The sequence below is a fragment of the Pseudonaja textilis genome, chromosome 8 (assembly GCF_049901715.1).
Source record: "Pseudonaja textilis isolate UNSWEBS1 chromosome 8, rPseTex1.2, whole genome shotgun sequence".
In the NCBI taxonomy this organism is placed as follows: Eukaryota; Metazoa; Chordata; class Lepidosauria; order Squamata; family Elapidae; genus Pseudonaja; species Pseudonaja textilis.
The window spans coordinates 19953187-19972105 of NC_141997.1; the positions used below are offsets into that span (position 1 = coordinate 19953187).

The 18919-nt window shown below is 36.2% G+C and overlaps 3 protein-coding genes across 8 annotated transcripts; 2 read left to right on the top strand and 1 right to left on the bottom strand.

Moving 5' to 3' along the window:
* The first annotated feature begins 744 nt into the window (after positions 1-744).
* On the top strand, positions 745-5605 carry LIPT1 (lipoyltransferase 1). Of its 2 annotated transcripts, XM_087938463.1 has the most exons (3): positions 745-900; positions 1151-1360; positions 2506-5605. In XM_087938463.1, exon 3 carries the CDS (start codon positions 2706-2708, stop codon positions 3822-3824), a length of 1119 nt encoding a protein of 372 aa, XP_087794589.1. In that variant the 5' UTR covers positions 745-900; positions 1151-1360; positions 2506-2705; the 3' UTR covers positions 3825-5605. The 2 variants fall into 2 exon arrangements, with proteins under 2 accessions (XP_087794589.1, XP_087794590.1); XM_087938464.1 differs by lacking the exons at positions 745-900; positions 1151-1360 and adding an exon at positions 1997-2121.
* On the bottom strand, positions 3036-11844 carry MITD1 (microtubule interacting and trafficking domain containing 1). 5 transcript variants are annotated; one of them, XM_087938465.1, is made up of 9 exons: positions 11774-11844; positions 11429-11587; positions 8914-9015; positions 8690-8826; positions 8523-8609; positions 7525-7640; positions 6610-6670; positions 6406-6530; positions 4469-4684 (listed from the first exon to the last, which is right to left on the bottom strand). In XM_087938465.1, exons 2-8 carry the CDS (start codon positions 11547-11549, stop codon positions 6435-6437), a joined length of 720 nt encoding a protein of 239 aa, XP_087794591.1. In that variant the 5' UTR covers positions 11550-11587; positions 11774-11844; the 3' UTR covers positions 4469-4684; positions 6406-6434. The 5 variants fall into 5 exon arrangements, 4 of the variants coding, with proteins under 4 accessions (XP_087794593.1, XP_087794591.1, XP_026563221.1 ...); XR_015744561.1 differs by having other exon boundaries at positions 6406-6670; XM_026707436.2 differs by having other exon boundaries at positions 4469-6530.
* A 20-nt stretch (positions 11845-11864) lies between these two features.
* Positions 11865-18485, top strand: MRPL30 (mitochondrial ribosomal protein L30). The gene is made up of 5 exons (XM_026707440.2): positions 11865-12023; positions 12485-12562; positions 13085-13231; positions 17738-17811; positions 17903-18485. Exons 1-5 carry the CDS (start codon positions 11988-11990, stop codon positions 18039-18041), a joined length of 474 nt encoding a protein of 157 aa, XP_026563225.1. The 5' UTR covers positions 11865-11987; the 3' UTR covers positions 18042-18485.
* Positions 18486-18919: the final 434 nt, after the last annotated feature.

Genomic DNA, 18919 nt, shown 5'->3' on the forward strand with positions numbered 1-18919 from the left:
TTAGATTATTGTAGTTGTCTGTGGTTCGACTAGGAAATATTGGGCATGATCCATTACAAATACTGAGCCAAAGAACGTGTTAAAGAGGTTGGCTTTAAGTGTCGTTGTTGCAGTCTTTACTATTAGGTCCTTTCAGGGGTGGGATGGACCTTGAGTCTTTTAGTTTGTTGTTTACAAAACTGTAGAAAGCGTGGGTGGAATTGGTGCGTAGAAGGTTTTCCTCTTGTTTAATGTGATAATTGGTGTATTCAGTCTTTATCTGGTGGCATAAATTTTTGTATCGGCTTTTGAAGTTGGCAACTGACCAGATTTGTTTTTCCACCAGTGATTTCGTTTTGGATTGAAGCTTCCTTATTGTTATGGGTAATCTGTTTTTTTCTGGTTTTTGGAGTTGTTATTGGTACATATAGTTTGATGACTCTTTTGACTTCAAGTAAAAATATGTTGTAATGGTCTTCAACATTATTGCATCCAGAGAATAGAAATTGCCAAACAAGGGATGAATGGTTTTATAAAATTAAAATGAGAAAATACTTTTAAACTTATAAAACCTGTTTTGCAATTTATGTGTTGTAATCAATTTAAAAATGGAAAGCCAGTTTCTGCAACTCCAGTTCAAACCACCCGAACACAACAATACGTGGGAGTGAGGAAGAGACGAAATCAACGCACGTTCTAATTTTATCCCCACGCGGAAGTGCTTTGATAAGAGCAACTCCAACACGGAAGTGCTTCTTAAAGCACACTATCTGAGAAAAATACAAGGAAGAGTAACACTATTCATCGACTTTCGAGTTCCTTTAATAGTCTTGAACAGCGGGTTACTGATAGAAATCTGCTATAGCTTTGTAAAGTACTACATAGCCCGTCAATCTATTCCCCCCTTTCGGTTCGTGAAGGGTAGGAATAATTTATGACTGCCTCCGTTTTTTCTTCGCGACTGGTGTTTAAAAAGCTGTTGTTTTGCTAGCTCTAAATGCCTACCCTCCCTGCCCTACTGTTCCATTTATCCGTACTCGTTTATTCTGTATATACTTATACCTGTTGATATGTTATGTTCATATACATGTTGTTTTCTCATACATGTTTGACAAACAAACAAAATAAATAAATCACTAACTCTTTTCTCCGCACCAATCCCTTTCTCAAGGTTCGCTCTTCCCATCCTCCAAACAAGAACGGGGAGAGAGTCTTAAGCAAACGGGACGTTTCGAGTGCAAACAATGGGAGGAGCGGTTCTCTACACTTTGTCTCTATGTAAAAATGCGCGTATCCTTTTCTCTCCGAATGTCTCGCGCGGTTCCAAGAGGGCAAAACGTTCCAGCACGTGCAATAGATTAAAGACCCGTTAGAGAAGCTGGTAAGTACGGTATTGCCCTTCTGCTCTCCGAAAAACAATGGGGCTGTCTAGCGAGCCTTGCAGCGTGCAAGCTTCATAGGTCTGCAGCCCTGCTTTCTCTGGTGCCTGAACTGTGCTCAGTCGTGCCCTGGCGCAGCAGTCCTCTATATAGGGAAAAGGCGCCTTTAGATGTCTGTATAAGATTGTTCGCCAAGAGTTTTCCGCTGAATATTGTTGCGATCAACTTACTCCTGCCTTTCGGCTTGTTTGAAGAAGCCTCCCGCCCCCGTAGTTGTCCGTCAGATGTATTTGTACTACAGCGCCCATTATCTTTGCTCAATCTTTTCATACACTGTGGATTATGGGACTTTAAAAAAATGGAGCGGAACAGGGAGGCAACATTTTCTATTCGGTTTTCCCTTAAAAATTCGTTAGGTTCCAGCGTATCATGACCTATTTGTATCTGTAGAGCATTCTGGGGTGTTTCTGTGCACACCTTGTAAGCACCTTTAGTTGTTTGGCAGACATAATTATCTCCAGATTTGAGTGATGAACCGTAACTGTCAGGAAATAGGCTGTTTGCTGTATAATCCCCAAAGCAGTTGAATTGGTAACTTTAAAACTATAAATGTGACTATATCAGAACTGTCTTTTCCAGCCTGTATGAGCCTGATATACTAAAGAGAAAGGTGAGAACTGAAGTTGGAAGGCACTGCTTCTTAGCGGTAATGTAGTTGTTGGGGAATGATCTTCCTGTGGAGATCAGGCTAGCCACCTCCTTGGTGAGTTTCAGAAAGTTCTTAAGGTTTATTGGAGAATAAATGAGACATCAGTTTAATCTTTATTTTCATGAATTTGTTGTGAGCCTGGTTGTTGAGTTGCTTGGCCATAAAAATAAATAAAACAATAAACTAAAACTTGAGCTTTTTGGAATGTTTCTGTCATGTTTACTGAGTTGTGTCATTTACTGATTTATTTTTCTGTTATTATTGTTATACAGATATTAGTCATTTGTGTCATGATTTAGTTTATTTTTGTTCATCCTGTTGTAGATGTTTCAATATTTTAATATTTTAATCAAATTAATTTATTTGTGGGAAGATATTTGTGTATATACTACTGAGACGTGTTCAGATATAACTTCAATAAATATTTTTTTCCAATAGGTTATCGGCAATTGATTGAAAAACCATTTTACAAATTCACTGATTTAAAGGTTGCAGCTACCTACCAAAAAGGAATATTAAAACAATCTAAAACTGTTTCTAAAAAGAAAAAAAGTTCACCATTGAACCAATGATTTGAAAGATTCTGAATAGTGCCAAAACTTCCATTGCTTTTGATGCTTATTTTAGTTCTTTAAAACATGATAATCCAGTTCTCATGGAAGAAATGTTTCCCATTATATTGTGTCCTCAAAGTTCCAGCTGCTGGCTTCAAAAGTACAAAAGAAAAAGGGCTTATCCTACAGTCTGTGTCTCAGGATGTTTACCAGAATCTAGCATTAGAGGATTGGATCCATGATAACATGGATTTTGAGAAGAGACATGTTCTTCTCCTCTGGAGAAATTCTTCTGCTGTAGTGATTGGTCGGCACCAGAATCCCTGGCAGGAATGTAACCTTGGAGTCATGAGGCAGAAGGGTGTAAAGCTTGCTCGAAGACGAAGTGGAGGAGGTGCAGTTTACCACGACAAAGGCAACATTAATCTGACTTTTTTCACTGACAGAAAAAAATATGAAAGAATTGAAAATTTAAAACTGGTTCTTAAAGCTTTGAAGTCCCTGCGACCCCAGCTAGATGTTCAGGCTACTGAAAGATATGATCTCTTGTTAAACAAAATCTTTAAAATTTCAGGAACTGCTGCAAAATTAGGAAGAACAGCTGCTTATCACCACTGCACTTTGTTATGCAGCACTGATAAATTGGTTCTAACATCTGTGTTAAAGACTCCTAACAGTGGAATCCAAAGTAATGCCACACCAAGTGTGCCTGCATTAGTGAGAAATCTCTATGAAGAAGATCCCACATTAACTTGTGAAATGCTTATGGAAGCCATTGCTGGCGAATATGCTTCACATCATCACATAGAAAACCATATCCATGTCATAAATCCAGCCAATGAAACAGAATTCCCTGGAATTAACAATAAAGCCATAGAACTAAAAGCCTGGAATTGGCTATATGGAAAAACACCAAAGTTCAAAATCATCACATCTTTTAATATACGTCATGAGGAATCCAATGTTGAAATTCAGATAAGTATGGATATAAAGAATGGTAACATTGAAACTTGCCAAATAGATGTGCCTCAGAACTGGCTGCCACTGGATGTATGTGTGGAACTCGGGAACAGCCTGATTGGCAACAAGTTTTGCCCAAATGAAAACACTGCTCTGGCAACTGCTTTGCTGCGAACTTGGGCAGATTCTACATTACACAGCAAATTGCATATCTTATGTGAGAAGATTGTAACATTAATGTAACTTATGTGATGAACTGGATTCTTGGATATCAAATTAGTAGTTTTCTAATACAAGATTGTTATGATGTTAGAAGAGTTCGGTGAATGTAAATTTAATGTTACATAATAACTGAACAAAATAACATTTGAATATAAAGCTCCTTTTTTAGAGGAGGTTGATATTGATACTGCAGTCATTAGCTACTCAGATGTGAACTCCATTGAGTTTAATGGAACTTGAATTAACTTACTATAGAGTTGAAATCAAGAATGCAATTGTAAGAATAATAATACACTTGGGTGAGCAAAAATGTGGAAGGAAAGCTATAAATAACCATTTTCATATTCAATATACATATTACTAGTCCAAACACCCAACTAATGCCATATTTGAACTGACATGAAACATTACTCCTGTTCTAATCAACAAAATTTGAAATACGATTTGTTCTCCCTGTTTTCTGTACTGGATAAGATTGACTCAAGGTGAAATAGGCAGCAAATAAATCTAATAAATGACATGTTAACAATCTTGTGAAAGGTTGTTTGGCTTCTTTTACTTTAAATTACTTTTCACTAGTTCTTACTTCACCATTCTAGTAAGAACAGAAGATCTGTATGGGGTGAACAGTACATTTTTAAAAAACCAAGCCATAATCCCAAAAGGTCTATATTCTTATTTTTTATTAATTCAAATTTATTGACATAAAAAACAAAAATGTATATAAATTATAACTGTAATAATAATAATACAATATTATAAAAAACCCACTAACATTCAAAAGGACAAGAGTTCAAGAAATGAAATCCATAACATACTGGATCAGATGTTTAGTTTTGATCATTTATTTGATTCCAAAATATCAGTATCACCTAATAATTCTGAGGAGAGAAAAAAAATTAATTAAAAGAACATGCATGTTACAAAGGTTTTAGGAATGGCACATCAAGACTAGAAAGGTTCTTTAAAGAACCCATAGATGAAATATGAGCTGTAAATTGCAAGCATGTACAATATTTTGAAAGTTCAGAAGATGTGGTTCACTATTACGCTCTCAGCCAATACATAGCTAGCTGGCCATGGTGTAATTTTCTTCCATTTTGGCTGAACAGACAGGTTTGTGGTAGTGGCATGGTTTTTGCAAAAAAAAAAAAAAAAGCAGGTGGACTCTTTTTGTTCAAAGTATACCTGTCATGCCCCTGTCAGAGTCTGAAGCCAAGGAGGAAGACAAACAGCTGACAGGGAGTGTGGCTCGGTTGGCTGTGGAGGAAACTGGGGATGGGAGGGCAAAGTCTGGCTGGGCAGAGTAGGGGAGAGAGAGAACAAGGGAGAGGGAGTTCAGAGGAAGACCCAGGCCTGCCTCCTCTTCATCCTAGGGCACGCAGGGAGAAACAGAAGAGAGCAATGTGGGTTGCATGGTTTATGCGGGAGGAAAGTGCCCTGATTCCCTTCATTAGCCACAACTGGGAAGAAAGTTTAAAAGAAATGCAGGCTGCATGCAGCAGCTGCTGGGAGCAAATGTGAATTTATCTTGTGTTGACTTTGCTTATCTGTGTTCCTGGCCTCTTTCCAACTGTGTTGAGTTTTGCCCTGCCTTCACATCTGGAATTCTTGCTCCTGCCCTGCCAAAATAATTACCTCATTTTGTCTTGATTGTACTTATAGTTACAGTTTTTGTTGACCACATTTTGGACTTGATTCTCTCCAGTTAAAGGCAGTTCCTGGGAGAGTTCTTCTCCAGCCAGAAGGTAAGCAGGACATTGTGGGCAAAGTTGGAGCTAATAAAGGGACTTATTGATTAACTGACTTTGTTGCTTTTGTGCCACGCCACGGGTCATCACAATATCAGCATGCTATATGACCTAAGTGACTGCTGTGTAACTGTCCAAAAATCCTCTCCATTGAGCATCCTCTAATGTTCAAATAATTTGTCAGGAACCTTTTTTTTCTAATTGCAATAGCTTCATATAACTTGAAGAGACTGTTTTTTAGACTGCTAAATTCAAAAGTTCTTGGCTTATGATTGGAATTGCTATTGCTAAGTGATGCAGTAAGAAACTGGAACAACAGTTTTGCAGGGCTGCATAAAATGATCACTAAACAAGCACTTCACATGACCACAACTTCCAGCCAGCTTTCCCAGTGACTTCGTTTGTGGGAAGTTGGTAGGGAACATTGGAAATCACAATTACATGACCACAGTCCTTGAGACAACATAATCCCAAGCAGTGCGTCAAGTACCCAAATGGCAATCATGACTGTGGGGACACTGCAACAGCTAAACTATGAGGAAACCATTTGTTCAGTGCTGTCATAACTTTGAATGAACCTGTATCTGTACCGAGGTTTATTTCAGCTCTTTGTATAAAATAGTGACTCCAGTCATTGCATTTTAAAGATATATTCAGTAGTTTGTTTTAATTTAATTATTCTTCCAATATTTTACTTGATGTTAATTAAGGTAAGAATACTGATTTTCCTTTAAGCAAAATTTAACTGTTGAAGCCTCTTTTAAAATTAACTTGAGTTAAACATTTTTGCTTAAACAACAATTTATTTTATAAAAAAGCATATTAAATATACATCTTGGCAAGGATTTTACCTAGAAAACAGGAGTGGTTTCAGAAGAAATCATGTCTTCTTTGTGTAGTTATTGTGAAAGATATCCACAGTAGTTTCATTACAAGGTCTCAAATCAAAATCACAATATCCAAGACAAAAACGACCCTATAAAAAGTTGTTTTTCCTTAGCAAACAATTCAGGAATTCTGTTTAAAAAAAAGAAAACAAAAACAAAATCCCTTACCTGTGGTTTTTTAAAATAATCAAGGCCTCTTCCAATTTTAAACATCCATCCATTGTTGAATCTTTTAAATACAAGAATAAAGAAACACTGTTCAAAAATACAAAAATGGCAATGTCGTTCGTATGTTTGCAGATAATTCAGGAAAAGTATTTAAAAGATATTTCAATTGCCTTTTAAAATTAACATTAGATTTCAGTTTGGAAATCTGGCCTATCCTAGGCACAGCTATTTTTTACTCAGGCACATAAATATATATTGAGAGAGAAAAATATTTTTTTACATGAACACTGACTGCCAAATACTATTAAAGCAGCATCCTGATAACTCACTTGCAATCTGTCTGTTTTGATCTGAAAACCTTTAATAATCATGCATTAGACACACACCCACAAACACAAATTTGTTAATAAAGGGCAGACACACATTTTAAATCTAAACCCATTTGGAATTTTGTGAGCATGTCATGGGTGCTCTCACAGAATTACTGCCCATGGAAGGCTTTTCTACATTTACAAAATACATGGTTAGGGTCAACAGATGAGGGCTGCAGAACTCTTCCTGGTCAGTAGATGGCAGCAAAAAGATAAAGTACTATACTGTACTTGCAGTCCAAATCCTACTATGTACAAGAAAACAAACTTGTGCAGTTTTCTATGTCAACCACCAGGATGCCCCAGTATTACAAAATGGGTTGGGGCATTCTTGTAAACAAAGCTGAAGTTGGGGATTCATGCTTTATTTTTAAGCTCATTATGTTTTGTTTACATTCTTTCAATTAACAGAAATGGTGGAAATATTTCTGAATCCCTGATGCCTAAACACCTACTGTCTATCGATATTTTGGAAAGCACAATATTAATCAACCTTTAGTACATTATGTTTTTATTTACTGTACAGTGTTTACATATCACCAACCTAATTTCTCGATCATGTATTGAAGAAGAGTATGATATATCCAGTGTAATGCCAAAATCCCTTAGAGACTGTTGTATTTCTTCTAAGGAACCCATCTGTTGGCTCTTTCCATGACCCTGTTAAGACATTTTATAATTTAAACTTGAATAGACAATTGAAACTTGTCGATTCAGAATTCTCTGAAAAACATTGCTATTTTTAATTACATTAATGTAGGCCACATTAACATTGTTTTCAATCAAAACTTATAAATTATCTAATGAAGAGAAGCCTGTACCAATTATTTTTCTGGGTAAATGATGGATGACTTGTAAGAAAACCCTGATTCCATGACACAGAATCCATACATAAAAATGTAGAAACTGTAGGCCTCAGAGGCTGGTGGAAAAATCAGAGGAAGATGATTCCTGTCATCTCCTACAATACAGATTTTCAGAATTAATTAGTAAAGCACTAATACAATAGAAAGGGCAGCAAAACTGTATCTCAGTGATAGGGCATAAACTTGTATGCAAAAGGTACTTAGTAAAATTCTTGACATTTCATGTAGATACTGGAATGAAACTTTGAGGAACTGCTACAATAAACATAAAATATTGAACTGAAAACTAATTTTTTTTCTAATTACCAATTTAAAGTTGATATTATCTTACTGTAAAAAATACCTACATTAAGCTATTTTTAAAACTATTCTTATTCCAAAGCAAAACTATCTCCATTAATACAAGAAGTATTTAATTTTAATGTAAGTGATAGCAATCTTTTTCATCCACAAAATGATTTTTCAATCAATTTCTTTTCTGACCCAAAATGTGGTATAGAATATTATTTACAGAATAAAAATTCTTTTCTGTATTCTAATCATGGTGATCGCAACAATACTACCATTCAGCAAATGTATTTACTCTTACTTTAAGTAAGAGGACATTTATGCAATCCTAAATAATTTAAGAATTCATATTAAATTTTGTAATATGATTACAGTCAAAAATACTTACTTCTTCATGAGATGTAAGTAGGTGTATAGTTTTCATTCTGCATGGTCCTTTAACAAGCATTTCACAGAATCTTAAGAAGTTGTACAACTATAGAAAATTAAACAGGATTAATTTTTCAGATGGAAAAGGGCAAAATGTCTTGATTAAATGCAGCACTGCTATCTCACCTGATGGGTTTGGCGAATATAAGGATCCTCAACCCAAACCTCTGTAACAGTTTCATTTAGATACTCTTGGAACAGTTTTTCATAGCTGAATCCTTTGCTGTTCTCTTCAATTTTTATTTGTTTGTGGCATTTCCCATCTAAGTACAAGAGCAAACTTTCACTAAGCATCGTACCTCATTACAATTATGGTTGAATTAAAAAGATGTTCCATTGTAACTTCATACCTTCTTTTTCCTTCACAACAGATTTTTTAATGTCTTCCGCTCTGTTCATGTACTCTGATATTTTGTTTCTGTAGTAAGCCTTTTTCTTTGCATCTTTTGTAGCTGCGAATAGAAGATACGAAAAAATGAAAAAAGGAAAAAGGATACCTGTACTTCCAACTGCCCACCCATTTTGTCAGGGCAGTTGAAAGTACAGGTAGTCCTTGACTTATGACAACGAGACCAAAAGTTCCATTGTAAGTCATTGTAGTCGTAACTTGAGTGGGACATGATTCTGCGATATCAAGCAAATCCTGCTTCAATGCCTTTTCCCATTGGTAAAAAAAGTTGCAAATTGTGATAATGTGATCACAGGAAGCTGCAACTGGCTGTAAATGCAAACCAGTTGCCAAGTGCCTGATCTGCAATCATGCAACTGCAGATGTGATATGATGGTCACCACAAGGGTAAGTACAGGTTGTAAGTCACTTTCTCCAAGGCCACTGAAACTTTACAGGGGGTCGTCCTCATATGACCGTTCATATAAAAATGGTTAAATGAATGATCATAAGGGATAAGAATATGTGCTTTGAGATCTTATTAAGAAAACAATGTGATCAGTATCCTTTCTAAAAACGTATAATGGAAGCTTTTTCCTTCAGAGGAATGTATGTTCTCATACATTGAATTGATATTGAATTATGGCTGCTTGGTGTTGCACCACACAGCCCATCCACAAAGCAGCTTGCTTTGCTCCCCTAACCCAAGCTCTGCAGTGTCCCACTGTGTTGTGGAATACTGCAGAGCTCAGGTTAAGAAAGGACTCCACACCATTCTATTGCTGGGCCACGCAGTATGATTGTGGAAGCAGCCTCTAATTTTCCAAGAGGCTGCATTGAATTGCAGCTGCTTAGAAAATGGCAGCTTCTTAATCGCATTGTGCAGCCCAGTAATGGAGCAGCTTACTTTACTTCCCTAACTTGAACCTCTTTGAAAGGTAAGTGCATGATGGCTGACACTAAATGAGGAGGGTTCGGGCCCCAGTGGTATGGGAAGCAGGCTTGAGGCCTGATGGGACTCTGAAGGTTAGAAAGTGGAACATGAGTTATCTCAGGAGTAGGGGAGACTTTGGCAGACCCACGGCAGGTCTTATACTAGGCCTCCTCTAGGTCCGTGAAGCACCCTATGCTTCATTTAACAACCACATTGAGAAGAATAAGGATGTAAGATTCCATGGCAACTTAATGTGAATTTTCTAAGTTAATCTGATATGAGAAGAGGGAGGGGAAATCATAGATGGAGATAATAGCTGTAGTATCCAAATAACACATGGCATTTTCAATACAATACAGGTAGTCCTTAATGTCCAATTTTTCAGCAACTGTTCAAAGTTACAATAGCACTGAATGAGGGGGATCTATGACAGGTCATTGTTATTGCAACCACTGTAGCATCCTCATGGTCCTATGATCGCAATTCAGACACATGGTAACCACCTCAAAATTGCAATGTCACGACATCCCACAGCCACATGATCAGCATTTGAGACCTTCACTGTTGGCTTCCAACAAAGTCAGTGAGGAAACAGGCATAGGCTTGCAAATGGCAACTGCATGAGAGTGGGATGCTGAGTTTGTCTAAGGACAGTAACTGGAAGTGCTGGAATTCCTATCACAGATAAGCACAATTACAAGATGGTGTTCCTTGACTTAGCAACCATTCCTGATCACAATTACCACTGGTAATTTTCTTCCAGGAAAGGATGCAATTGGAGTATCTATCCTCCATAGTTGAATTTTGTAGTTATTATTTCAGTCTGAGAAAACAGAAGATCAAAATCTGTAAGTATAGAAAAACTTTCCATCTCTGAAACTTGTTTCGTTAAGATTCATTCAGTTTGAAACCTTTCCCAATGGTTTCAAGTAGTTATTAAAATTCACCGGAGCCAGAATGTGGACTTAAGGAACACTATACAGTAATTTCTACTTAAAAAGTACACCATCTTAATTTATTTGAATTAACAATTAAGCTTCAGGCTATTTCCCATTATGTTTTACAAAATTTACAGTACAACCATGGGAGCAGACATGTCTGAGACTTTAAAATAACACACTTCAGAGAATATTTCTAGGGAAACCAGAATCGGAAAGGGATCAATCCCAGCACAAGCATATTACAAATTTACAATTTGAATTACTTAAAACAGGATGCAGGGAGTGGACCATCCACCGTTCCTAAACAAATACAGGGCAGCAATATTTTGATCCAGCCCAGTTCTATAGGTGGTGAAAGTACACCTTTTGCATTGAATCCTGCAAACTTTTAAATTCTAAGCAAGGTGAACAAATCAAATGCAGATCTCCCTTCAGCGATAAAGATCCCTTACAATTAGGATTTCCGCGTTCATATGCAATCCATCTCTGGCTAAGCACAAGGCAAGCAAAATTCTTTTTCCGATTTACTACGATTGGTGAAATGTGGCACCGCACAAGCCAGTTCATCTCCTGGTTCAGGGGTGGGAAGACGAAACTCTCACCTTTCAGCACACTAAGTAGGAGATCGATCCCTTCCTGGTAGCAAATCAGCGACTCCTGGAAACGCGAAGCCGAATCCAGTTCCACTGCTCGCTTCAGCACCGTCGCCGCCGAATCCTCCATGTTTGCGGATGTGTGTCTAATACATTATGGTCACTTATCTGAAATTGTACAAGGGTCTCCTGCTTAAGCAGGGAGTTGGACTAGAAGACCTCCAAGGTCCCTTCCAGCTCTTGTCTGATTGATTGACTAATGTCAATCAGCCAGCGATGCCCGGCACGAGTCACGACACTTTCCTCTGCGGAGGGCCGCCCCAAATGCAACAGCCCGTGCCCAACCCTGCAAACCTGCAAAAGCGAAGACATCCATCCGACCCGCCAAGCAAAATGGAAAAGAGGCGGGGTTGCCCCGCCCTTTTCTGCTCACGTGATTTGAAAGAACCGGAAAGTGAACGCTTAAGGAAGATCCCAAGCTGGTCCCTCTCTTCCCGTGGCTCCGGAGGAGGAGACTTTACACGTGATTGGCGTCTCTTTTTGCAAGAAGGAGAATCGGCAGCGTAAGATGGCAGCCTGGAGATGTTCTGTATCCGCTTGGCAGGTGAGAAGTTTGGAAATGATTAAAAGATTTCTGTAAATTTCAGATGGTTTTATCAGGAAGAGAATTGCAGAAGTTGCAGAACGTCCTCGCTGGAGCTGAATAAAGCATTACCGTAGTTCTTAAATGTGTTTTTAATCAGAAAACCCGATTCTGGGAAAAATTGATGCCTTGGAGCGACGAGTAACCGTTCATGTACTTTTTTACTTGGTAAATCATTTATACTTTCCAATTTCGCTGATTTAAATATACGTGAATACATCTGGTATAAGAAGATGTGCTTCCTGTGAATCTCTGATGCTTTTGGTTTTCCAGGAATATAAAATAACTTCTTAGTAGAATTAATATATGCACCCATGCATTTTGTCATCATTGATTTAGTTGAAACTTTTATATATTTGACTGTGTTATGTATTAAACTCTGAAGTATTACGTTGTTTCCTCCTTGGTTTCTTATGCTGCAGAATCTGACCAAAAGGGAACCAATCCCTTGGAGAATATGGATTAGGCAGAGATTTACAAGGTCACGAATTCCAGAATCGGTAAGCCTTGGGTTAAAAAAATAAACATTATAGTTACAAATGAAAATGAAATTACAAATGAAAACGGTCAAAATATATTCTTAGTACATCAAATCAATTATGAATATATGCTTTCACCTTTGTACTTTTAAAATTGAATTATGTAGGTCTGAATTGATCAGAGTTTAACTTGCCTTTATTTCTGATATACCTTCCTGGCTATGGAAGACTCGCTCTACCTTCATCCCAAAGTTGACCCTTGCTGTAAACCACATGTAAGCCAATTACTAGCCAGTATCCATGCCAGTAAATAATAAATTGTGATTAAAAAAAGGAGGAAACCCCCCAGTTTAAATATGGAAAACTAAACTTTGTCTTTGATATCTGGGATGAAATGAAGGCAATAGCTAGAGGGTAAGATGTTTAAAAATGATTATTTGGGCATCTTTGCGCCATGATTAATGTGAAGATGAGCCCTGGAAATCATTAATAACTGATTTTACTTATTGGATTGATTAATAATGAGGGTTTAACTTCTTTTAGGTATTTCAACCACAACCTGGTGATCATGAAAAATATGGTGGTAATCCAGAAAAGCCTCATAAACTACATCTTATCACCAGGATCAGAAGTGGAATGAGACGTCCTTATTGGGAGAAAGAATTGCTTGAAGAGCTTGGATTAACAAAAGTATTTAATTTACAGTGTAAATGACAGTGTTAGAGATTTTTTTCCACCTTTAATGCTTCTGCATAAATTTCAGTTGTACGAATTGTTTATTCAGAAGTTGTGGAGTTAATAATTTGAACAAAATGGTTGTCTATGACCATGGTTCTCTATTTTGAGATATTTGGCCACATAGTAAAATAATTTGTAGCTAGAACAGCTCCATGTCACAAGTTATAATACTGATTAAACATATGAGTTCATTTTCATTGTAAGGCAGAAAGTTGGTATCAAAAGGAAAGGAGAATCTAGATTCGCAATTGCCTGTTGATTCCAAATAGCCACAGTGTTTACTTGAGAACAGCATGGAAACATCTGCTTCTAATTCTTCTTTTACTTTCCAGTGTAGCCTATAGTCCTGTTAACTTTGTTGATAAAAGAATATTTGTAGCTCAGGGTTGAACTGTGGGGTCCTTGGTGCTCTCTGAGCTTGGTTGCTTTCCTGCAGATATTTCATTACCAAATTAGGTAATATCATCAGTGCTATACAATCCTTATAGTTTCCCCCAAATCCAACCTTGCATAGCTTCCACTGAGCTCAACATTAGCTACTTCTGTTATTTTGAACTGTTTAAGGCAAATTTTGTCATTAGGCTGGGTGATTTTAGCCCCTTGTAGCAGTTTGGAAAGAACAGTAAACTATACTAAAATTAGATCCATCTGCAAATACCATTATTAGTTGGGGATGATTGCATCCTGCAATCACAACATTCTGTCCTTGCCAAATGGTTCTATCACAGCAGAAAATAAATGTATCCAAAATAATCTCCAGGGACATGTGTCATTTCTCAGAATTAAACATGTTGAACATAGAATGTAGTACCATTGGTATCTCTAGGGCTATCAGATATGGTCTGCAAGCATCAGATGCCATTAGATGACAAATTAATTCTGCAGTGATGTCTAGTAGTTGTTTGAATTTTGCATCTTGGATCTGGCAATCTGCTGCAATAAGAAGTAGCTATTCATAGAAATAATAAAAGAAAACATATAGGCTATTGCTCTTAATTTAGGAACAAAAAGGGGGTTTGATGCTTCCTTCTATCTTAGGTTTTAAGATGTCCTTACACAACCACTTCAGATCTTTCCTTTTGCTTTCATGAAAGCATTTTGATGTCAGTGTTAGAATTGGCAATATCTTCTAGGTCTCTTACTATTTTATAATGCAGGAATGGCAATTCAGATATGTATTTCCTTAAACTATGTTACAAAGGCAGTCTCCAGAAGTTTAAAAAAGAAGTTGCTGCTCTTATGTGTCTGCCTGGTTACTGAATTAAGAGTAATATGAAACTAAGTAGAATTGAAGTGCTTTTGTTCTTGAAGGATTATAACAGATGAGGGAAGAGAGTGAACAAAAAGTGATTTCTGAAAAGAAGCTTTATACTTGTGTCACAATGATTACAAATGGCAGGCTTTCATTCTGCCTTTATCTTTAGGAGTCTGATCACATCATGATTGTGTGACATACAGATTTAATAATAAATAAGACCAAATGTGTGGCAGGATTCATTTTTTTGGCATTATCTTATGTTAAAGAAAAAAAGAAAAAATTAAGTTCTTAGAGGCTTACCCATCTCTTCATGGAATGTGTACTGTAATTGGGAAGCAAAGCACTTTTCTAGCATAGAAAACAGTTAAGGGATGAATCGGGTGGGATGCTACCTGTTCTGCCCGGCTCTATAGAACTGGTAGCTCTGAAGAACAGCAGATACTGAACCGGTTCTGTGTCTGCTGCTGTTTGGTCCATCCATCCACCCGGGTTCTTACCTGTCCTTTATTTCCTGCTTTTTCAACCTCAGCTGCTTTGTGCGGCACTGCTGAGGTTGAAAAAGCAGTAAAAAAGTGGCTTTTCAAAAGCTGCATACTCGCGCGCAGCACTTATCAGCTGTCCAGGCGGCACAGCGTAAGGTTTATTACACATGCACGCAGCAAAAACGTAGTCACCGAACTGGTAGTAACACTGGTTGAATCTCACCCCTGGGATGGATTGTCAGAATCAGGACAGTATTTGCTTCTAAGGACTACATGAGATTTGGAGCAGTCACCTGGGGGTTGCACAGCGGCAGACAGGATGATGAGACTGACACAGTAGCTAATATCAGACCTCTTAACAATTCTGCTCTTTACATGTTGTTCTCCACAGCTGAATCACTATAGAAATCAAGAATACTTAAGGAGTCTGCATCTTTAAGCAATTATATTTATAGTTAAATCCCTGAATGCTTTAACAAATGTTAACTTTACAGGTAGTTCTTTTTTTTTTTTAATAAAATTTTATTGAGTTTTAACAAAACAAATAAAACATCTTATTTGAGTATAGCATGGTTCTGGGTTATCACATTTCCATACAGACACAATTTCATATGCGTATTCATCTTATGTATTCAACTTCATATCTTATTACTCTTTTTCCAACTTCTCACTATTTCTCCCTTTACTTCTCTTAATTTTTTTTTATGGTTATCTCATTTTCTTCTTATTCAACTGTATTTCTTTTACCTAAATTTCTATATCTTTTTATTCATTGTACTTATACTTTCATCTGTCTTGTTTATGTTCTCTTCCAACATTCTTAAGAAGCAAAATTCCCCCTATGATTGCCAATCGAAGTGCAACACCTTTAAATCTTATTGTTGTTATCATATGAAATCTCATTAAATATTGAATTTGTGCGTTCTAAAATTATAAAATTCAAATTTCTAATATCTATTTTATATCATGTAAATCTCATCATTCAGACTCTGCTTGGTACTTTCCCTTGAAAATGTAAAAAGAAAAATTCTAAAAACATAGCAAAAACAATACACACACACACACACACACACACACACACACACGCACACGTAAACAAAATAGTTATTCAAAATCATTCTAGTACTGGTGTGAACCCTGTAAATATTTCATGTTTCTTTTCAATATCTATCAATCTTTGAGAACAATTGAAATGTTTCCCTTCCTTCTTCATTATTACTCAACTGTTAATAAGCATACAATTGGATAGTCATACAGTTTTATCTTATAAATTATTTACTATTAATAAACAAAATAATTATTCAAATTCATTCTAATAACTGGTGTAAATTTCCTTATAAATCTTTCACATTTCTTTTCAATATTTTATTAATCTTTAGAAACAATTGCAATGTTTCCCTCTCTTCTTTATTATTGCATTAATTATAAATAAACATACCATTATAAAACAATAGTTTTATATCATAGATTATTTACTTTTCATTTCTAACTCATTACAGTATGCTACTGTCACAACACTATCTTTTGTACCTTTGCAGAATCCTCACTTTTAACTTAATTTAACCATTGTCTCTGTGTTTTCTAGCTGAGCAAATACCTTTAATCCTAGTACGTTTTCCCTTTTTCTTTATTTGTCCCTCAGTTCTTTCCCTTTCTATCTTCCCCCCTTTTTCTCATTTCTTTTTTTATACCCTTCTCTCTCTAATTTTCCCTTCTGTAGTTTTCTGCTTCTCCTTGCTGTTATACTTCTTTTTCAGACTATTTTTCTTTTTGGCTGTTCCCTTTGATAACAAACTTTTAACTCCTTTCACCCTTTTCCCCCTTATTACCACACTTTGCATTATTTGATCATTGAAAATGGCTTCTTCTTTGTCCCGCCCTTCTTCTTGCTCTCGAAGCTTTTGCTTTTCATAGTTCAGGATCTCCATTTCAAAAAATTCAAATACGAAGCCAAAGGATCTTCCTCCCCTTTCTGCATCTTCTTTCTGTTTTTTAAGACTCATCTTCAATTCCTCCAGGAGTGATGCCATTTTAAACACTTTTGAACAACCACCCAATTGACTTTAAGTAAAAACAGAAAAAGAAAGAAAAAACCAATGCCAAATGATCCCAGACTGTTCCTTCTTGTTTCTTTCCTTTCCTTTTCCTTTCCATGAGTTACTGTATCTTTTAATAAGATTTTAATTACAATGTATCCTTGGGAGTCTTTTCAAAGTTTCGCTGTTAATCCTCTTTATTTTTCCAGGTGGCACTCCATTTTTTCATTATTCCAAGTTCCACCCTTTTGCCTCCACTCTTCTCCTTTTTAGGGTTTACAGGTTGTTCTTGTTTAATGACTGCCTTGTGTAATAATGGTAATTCAAATTACGTTGCTGATGAAAAAGTAATTTTACAAGCATTCCTCGCATTTACAACCATTGCAGGCAAGTCTGTAAAGCAAAGGAAAGCTGAAGTAATATCATCATCACAATCACAATTTTGGTTAGCAACCACTTCCCTTGGTTGTTGATCCCAATTGTGGCCACTAAAGGAAAACTACTAAACTATAGCAGAAATCAATTTAAGGGATCATAACATTTGTTTTATTGTTACTGAATATTTAGTGTCTGCAGTATCTACAAAATCTAATCAAATTTGTTACTGTAGCTGTTTTCATAAATTCACTTCTGTGATGCATTGGAAACTGAGTTGTCTGATTTAGCTTTGTATCACCTACAGAGATTTGATCCAGTAATACTTAAAAACATCCCTTCTGTGAATGCAAAACTGAAAGTCATTAAACACCTAATAAGGTTGGTAATTCTTCTTATCAGCAATATTTTGCAATTGCTTTTGTGTAAAAATACTAATAGGTTGTTTCCCCTCCTCTCTTTTTGACTATAGAATAAAGCCATTAAAACTGCCTTATGGAATTCCAACTGAAGATGAAATACCTGATACCTATCTTAACAAAGTCACAGGTGAATTGATAGTTTGTCGCCATCTAAAAGAAGTGGAAAAGAACACCTCTGATTCTTCATAATAATGTATTAATGCTTTATATAATAAATGTAATATTAAGTTGAGAATTGTATTACTGTAATTGCCACTAGAGGCATAATATATATATGTTCATTTTTAGAACAATTTCTCTAGACTTAACTGCCTTCTCATAAAATTAGATAGTATTATCACTAAGAAGATAAAAATAATTTATCTAGTATTTGGGCATAATTTCTACTTAAGCTGACTATTATAAATGTGACAGTATGAATAACAGTAAATGCAACATCAGCAGCTTTTGAGATATATTTTGGTATCTACAAAGTTTACAGAAGGGTGTAACTAACCAAACTGAATTTCTATGATGGTTAAACTAATTTGATTTTGTTTTGCTGACCATTGTTAGTCAGATAAAAGTTAATTTTTAAGGTATGCAATTGTGCATAACATAAAACATTTCAGAATAAAGTGTCATCATCAGGCAGATACAGTCAATGGTCAGTTAATTGTAAATAGGCCATGTTTGGTCCATTTTCATCCCCCCCCCCAAAAAAAAATAATAATTATGAGTTCTTCCCAGTAATCTTACCTCTATTTTTTAGTATTTCTATTTCGATTTTTTGAGGATCTTCCTTTTGTAACTGACCCTTAGGCCTGCAACCAGATTTGTTCCTATTGGGATTTTTCGGGTAGGTGTATTTCTGTATCTTGTTTCATGTCAGCAATTCACTTGAAAGCATTTATATCTGTTTTTCCCACCCTTTCATTTGGGGAAGTTTTCCATTTTCAGACAGAATTCTTCTTGAATACTGTATATGGTTGGTGTTCTTTTACCCTGGCATGTACCAAATTTTACTTATCCCATTTTTGGTTGGTAAACATTCCAGCTGAACTATTTTGTTTGGAAAATCCCTGTAT

What these genes read in the sequence shown, in the direction of transcription:
- MITD1 (XM_087938465.1), bottom strand. Translation starts at nt 11,549, where the DNA reads ATGGAGGATTCGGCGGCGACGGTGCTGAAGCGAGCAGTGGAACTGGAT. An exon ending in CCTACTTAGTGTGCTGAAAG is followed by an intron (nt 9,016 to 11,428) that starts GTGAGAGTTTCG and finishes TTCTATTCGCAG; the next exon opens with CTACAAAAGATGCAAAGAAA. An exon ending in ATACATGATCGAGAAATTAG is followed by an intron (nt 6,671 to 7,524) that starts GTTGGTGATATG and finishes TGTATTTAAAAG; the next exon opens with ATTCAACAATGGATGGATGT.
- LIPT1 (XM_087938463.1), top strand. Translation starts at nt 2,706, where the DNA reads ATGATAATCCAGTTCTCATGGAAGAAATGTTTCCCATTATATTGTGTC.
- MRPL30 (XM_026707440.2), top strand. Translation starts at nt 11,988, where the DNA reads ATGGCAGCCTGGAGATGTTCTGTATCCGCTTGGCAG. An exon ending in GTTCTGTATCCGCTTGGCAG is followed by an intron (nt 12,024 to 12,484) that starts GTGAGAAGTTTG and finishes CTTATGCTGCAG; the next exon opens with AATCTGACCAAAAGGGAACC. An exon ending in GTCATTAAACACCTAATAAG is followed by an intron (nt 17,812 to 17,902) that starts GTTGGTAATTCT and finishes TTTTGACTATAG; the next exon opens with AATAAAGCCATTAAAACTGC.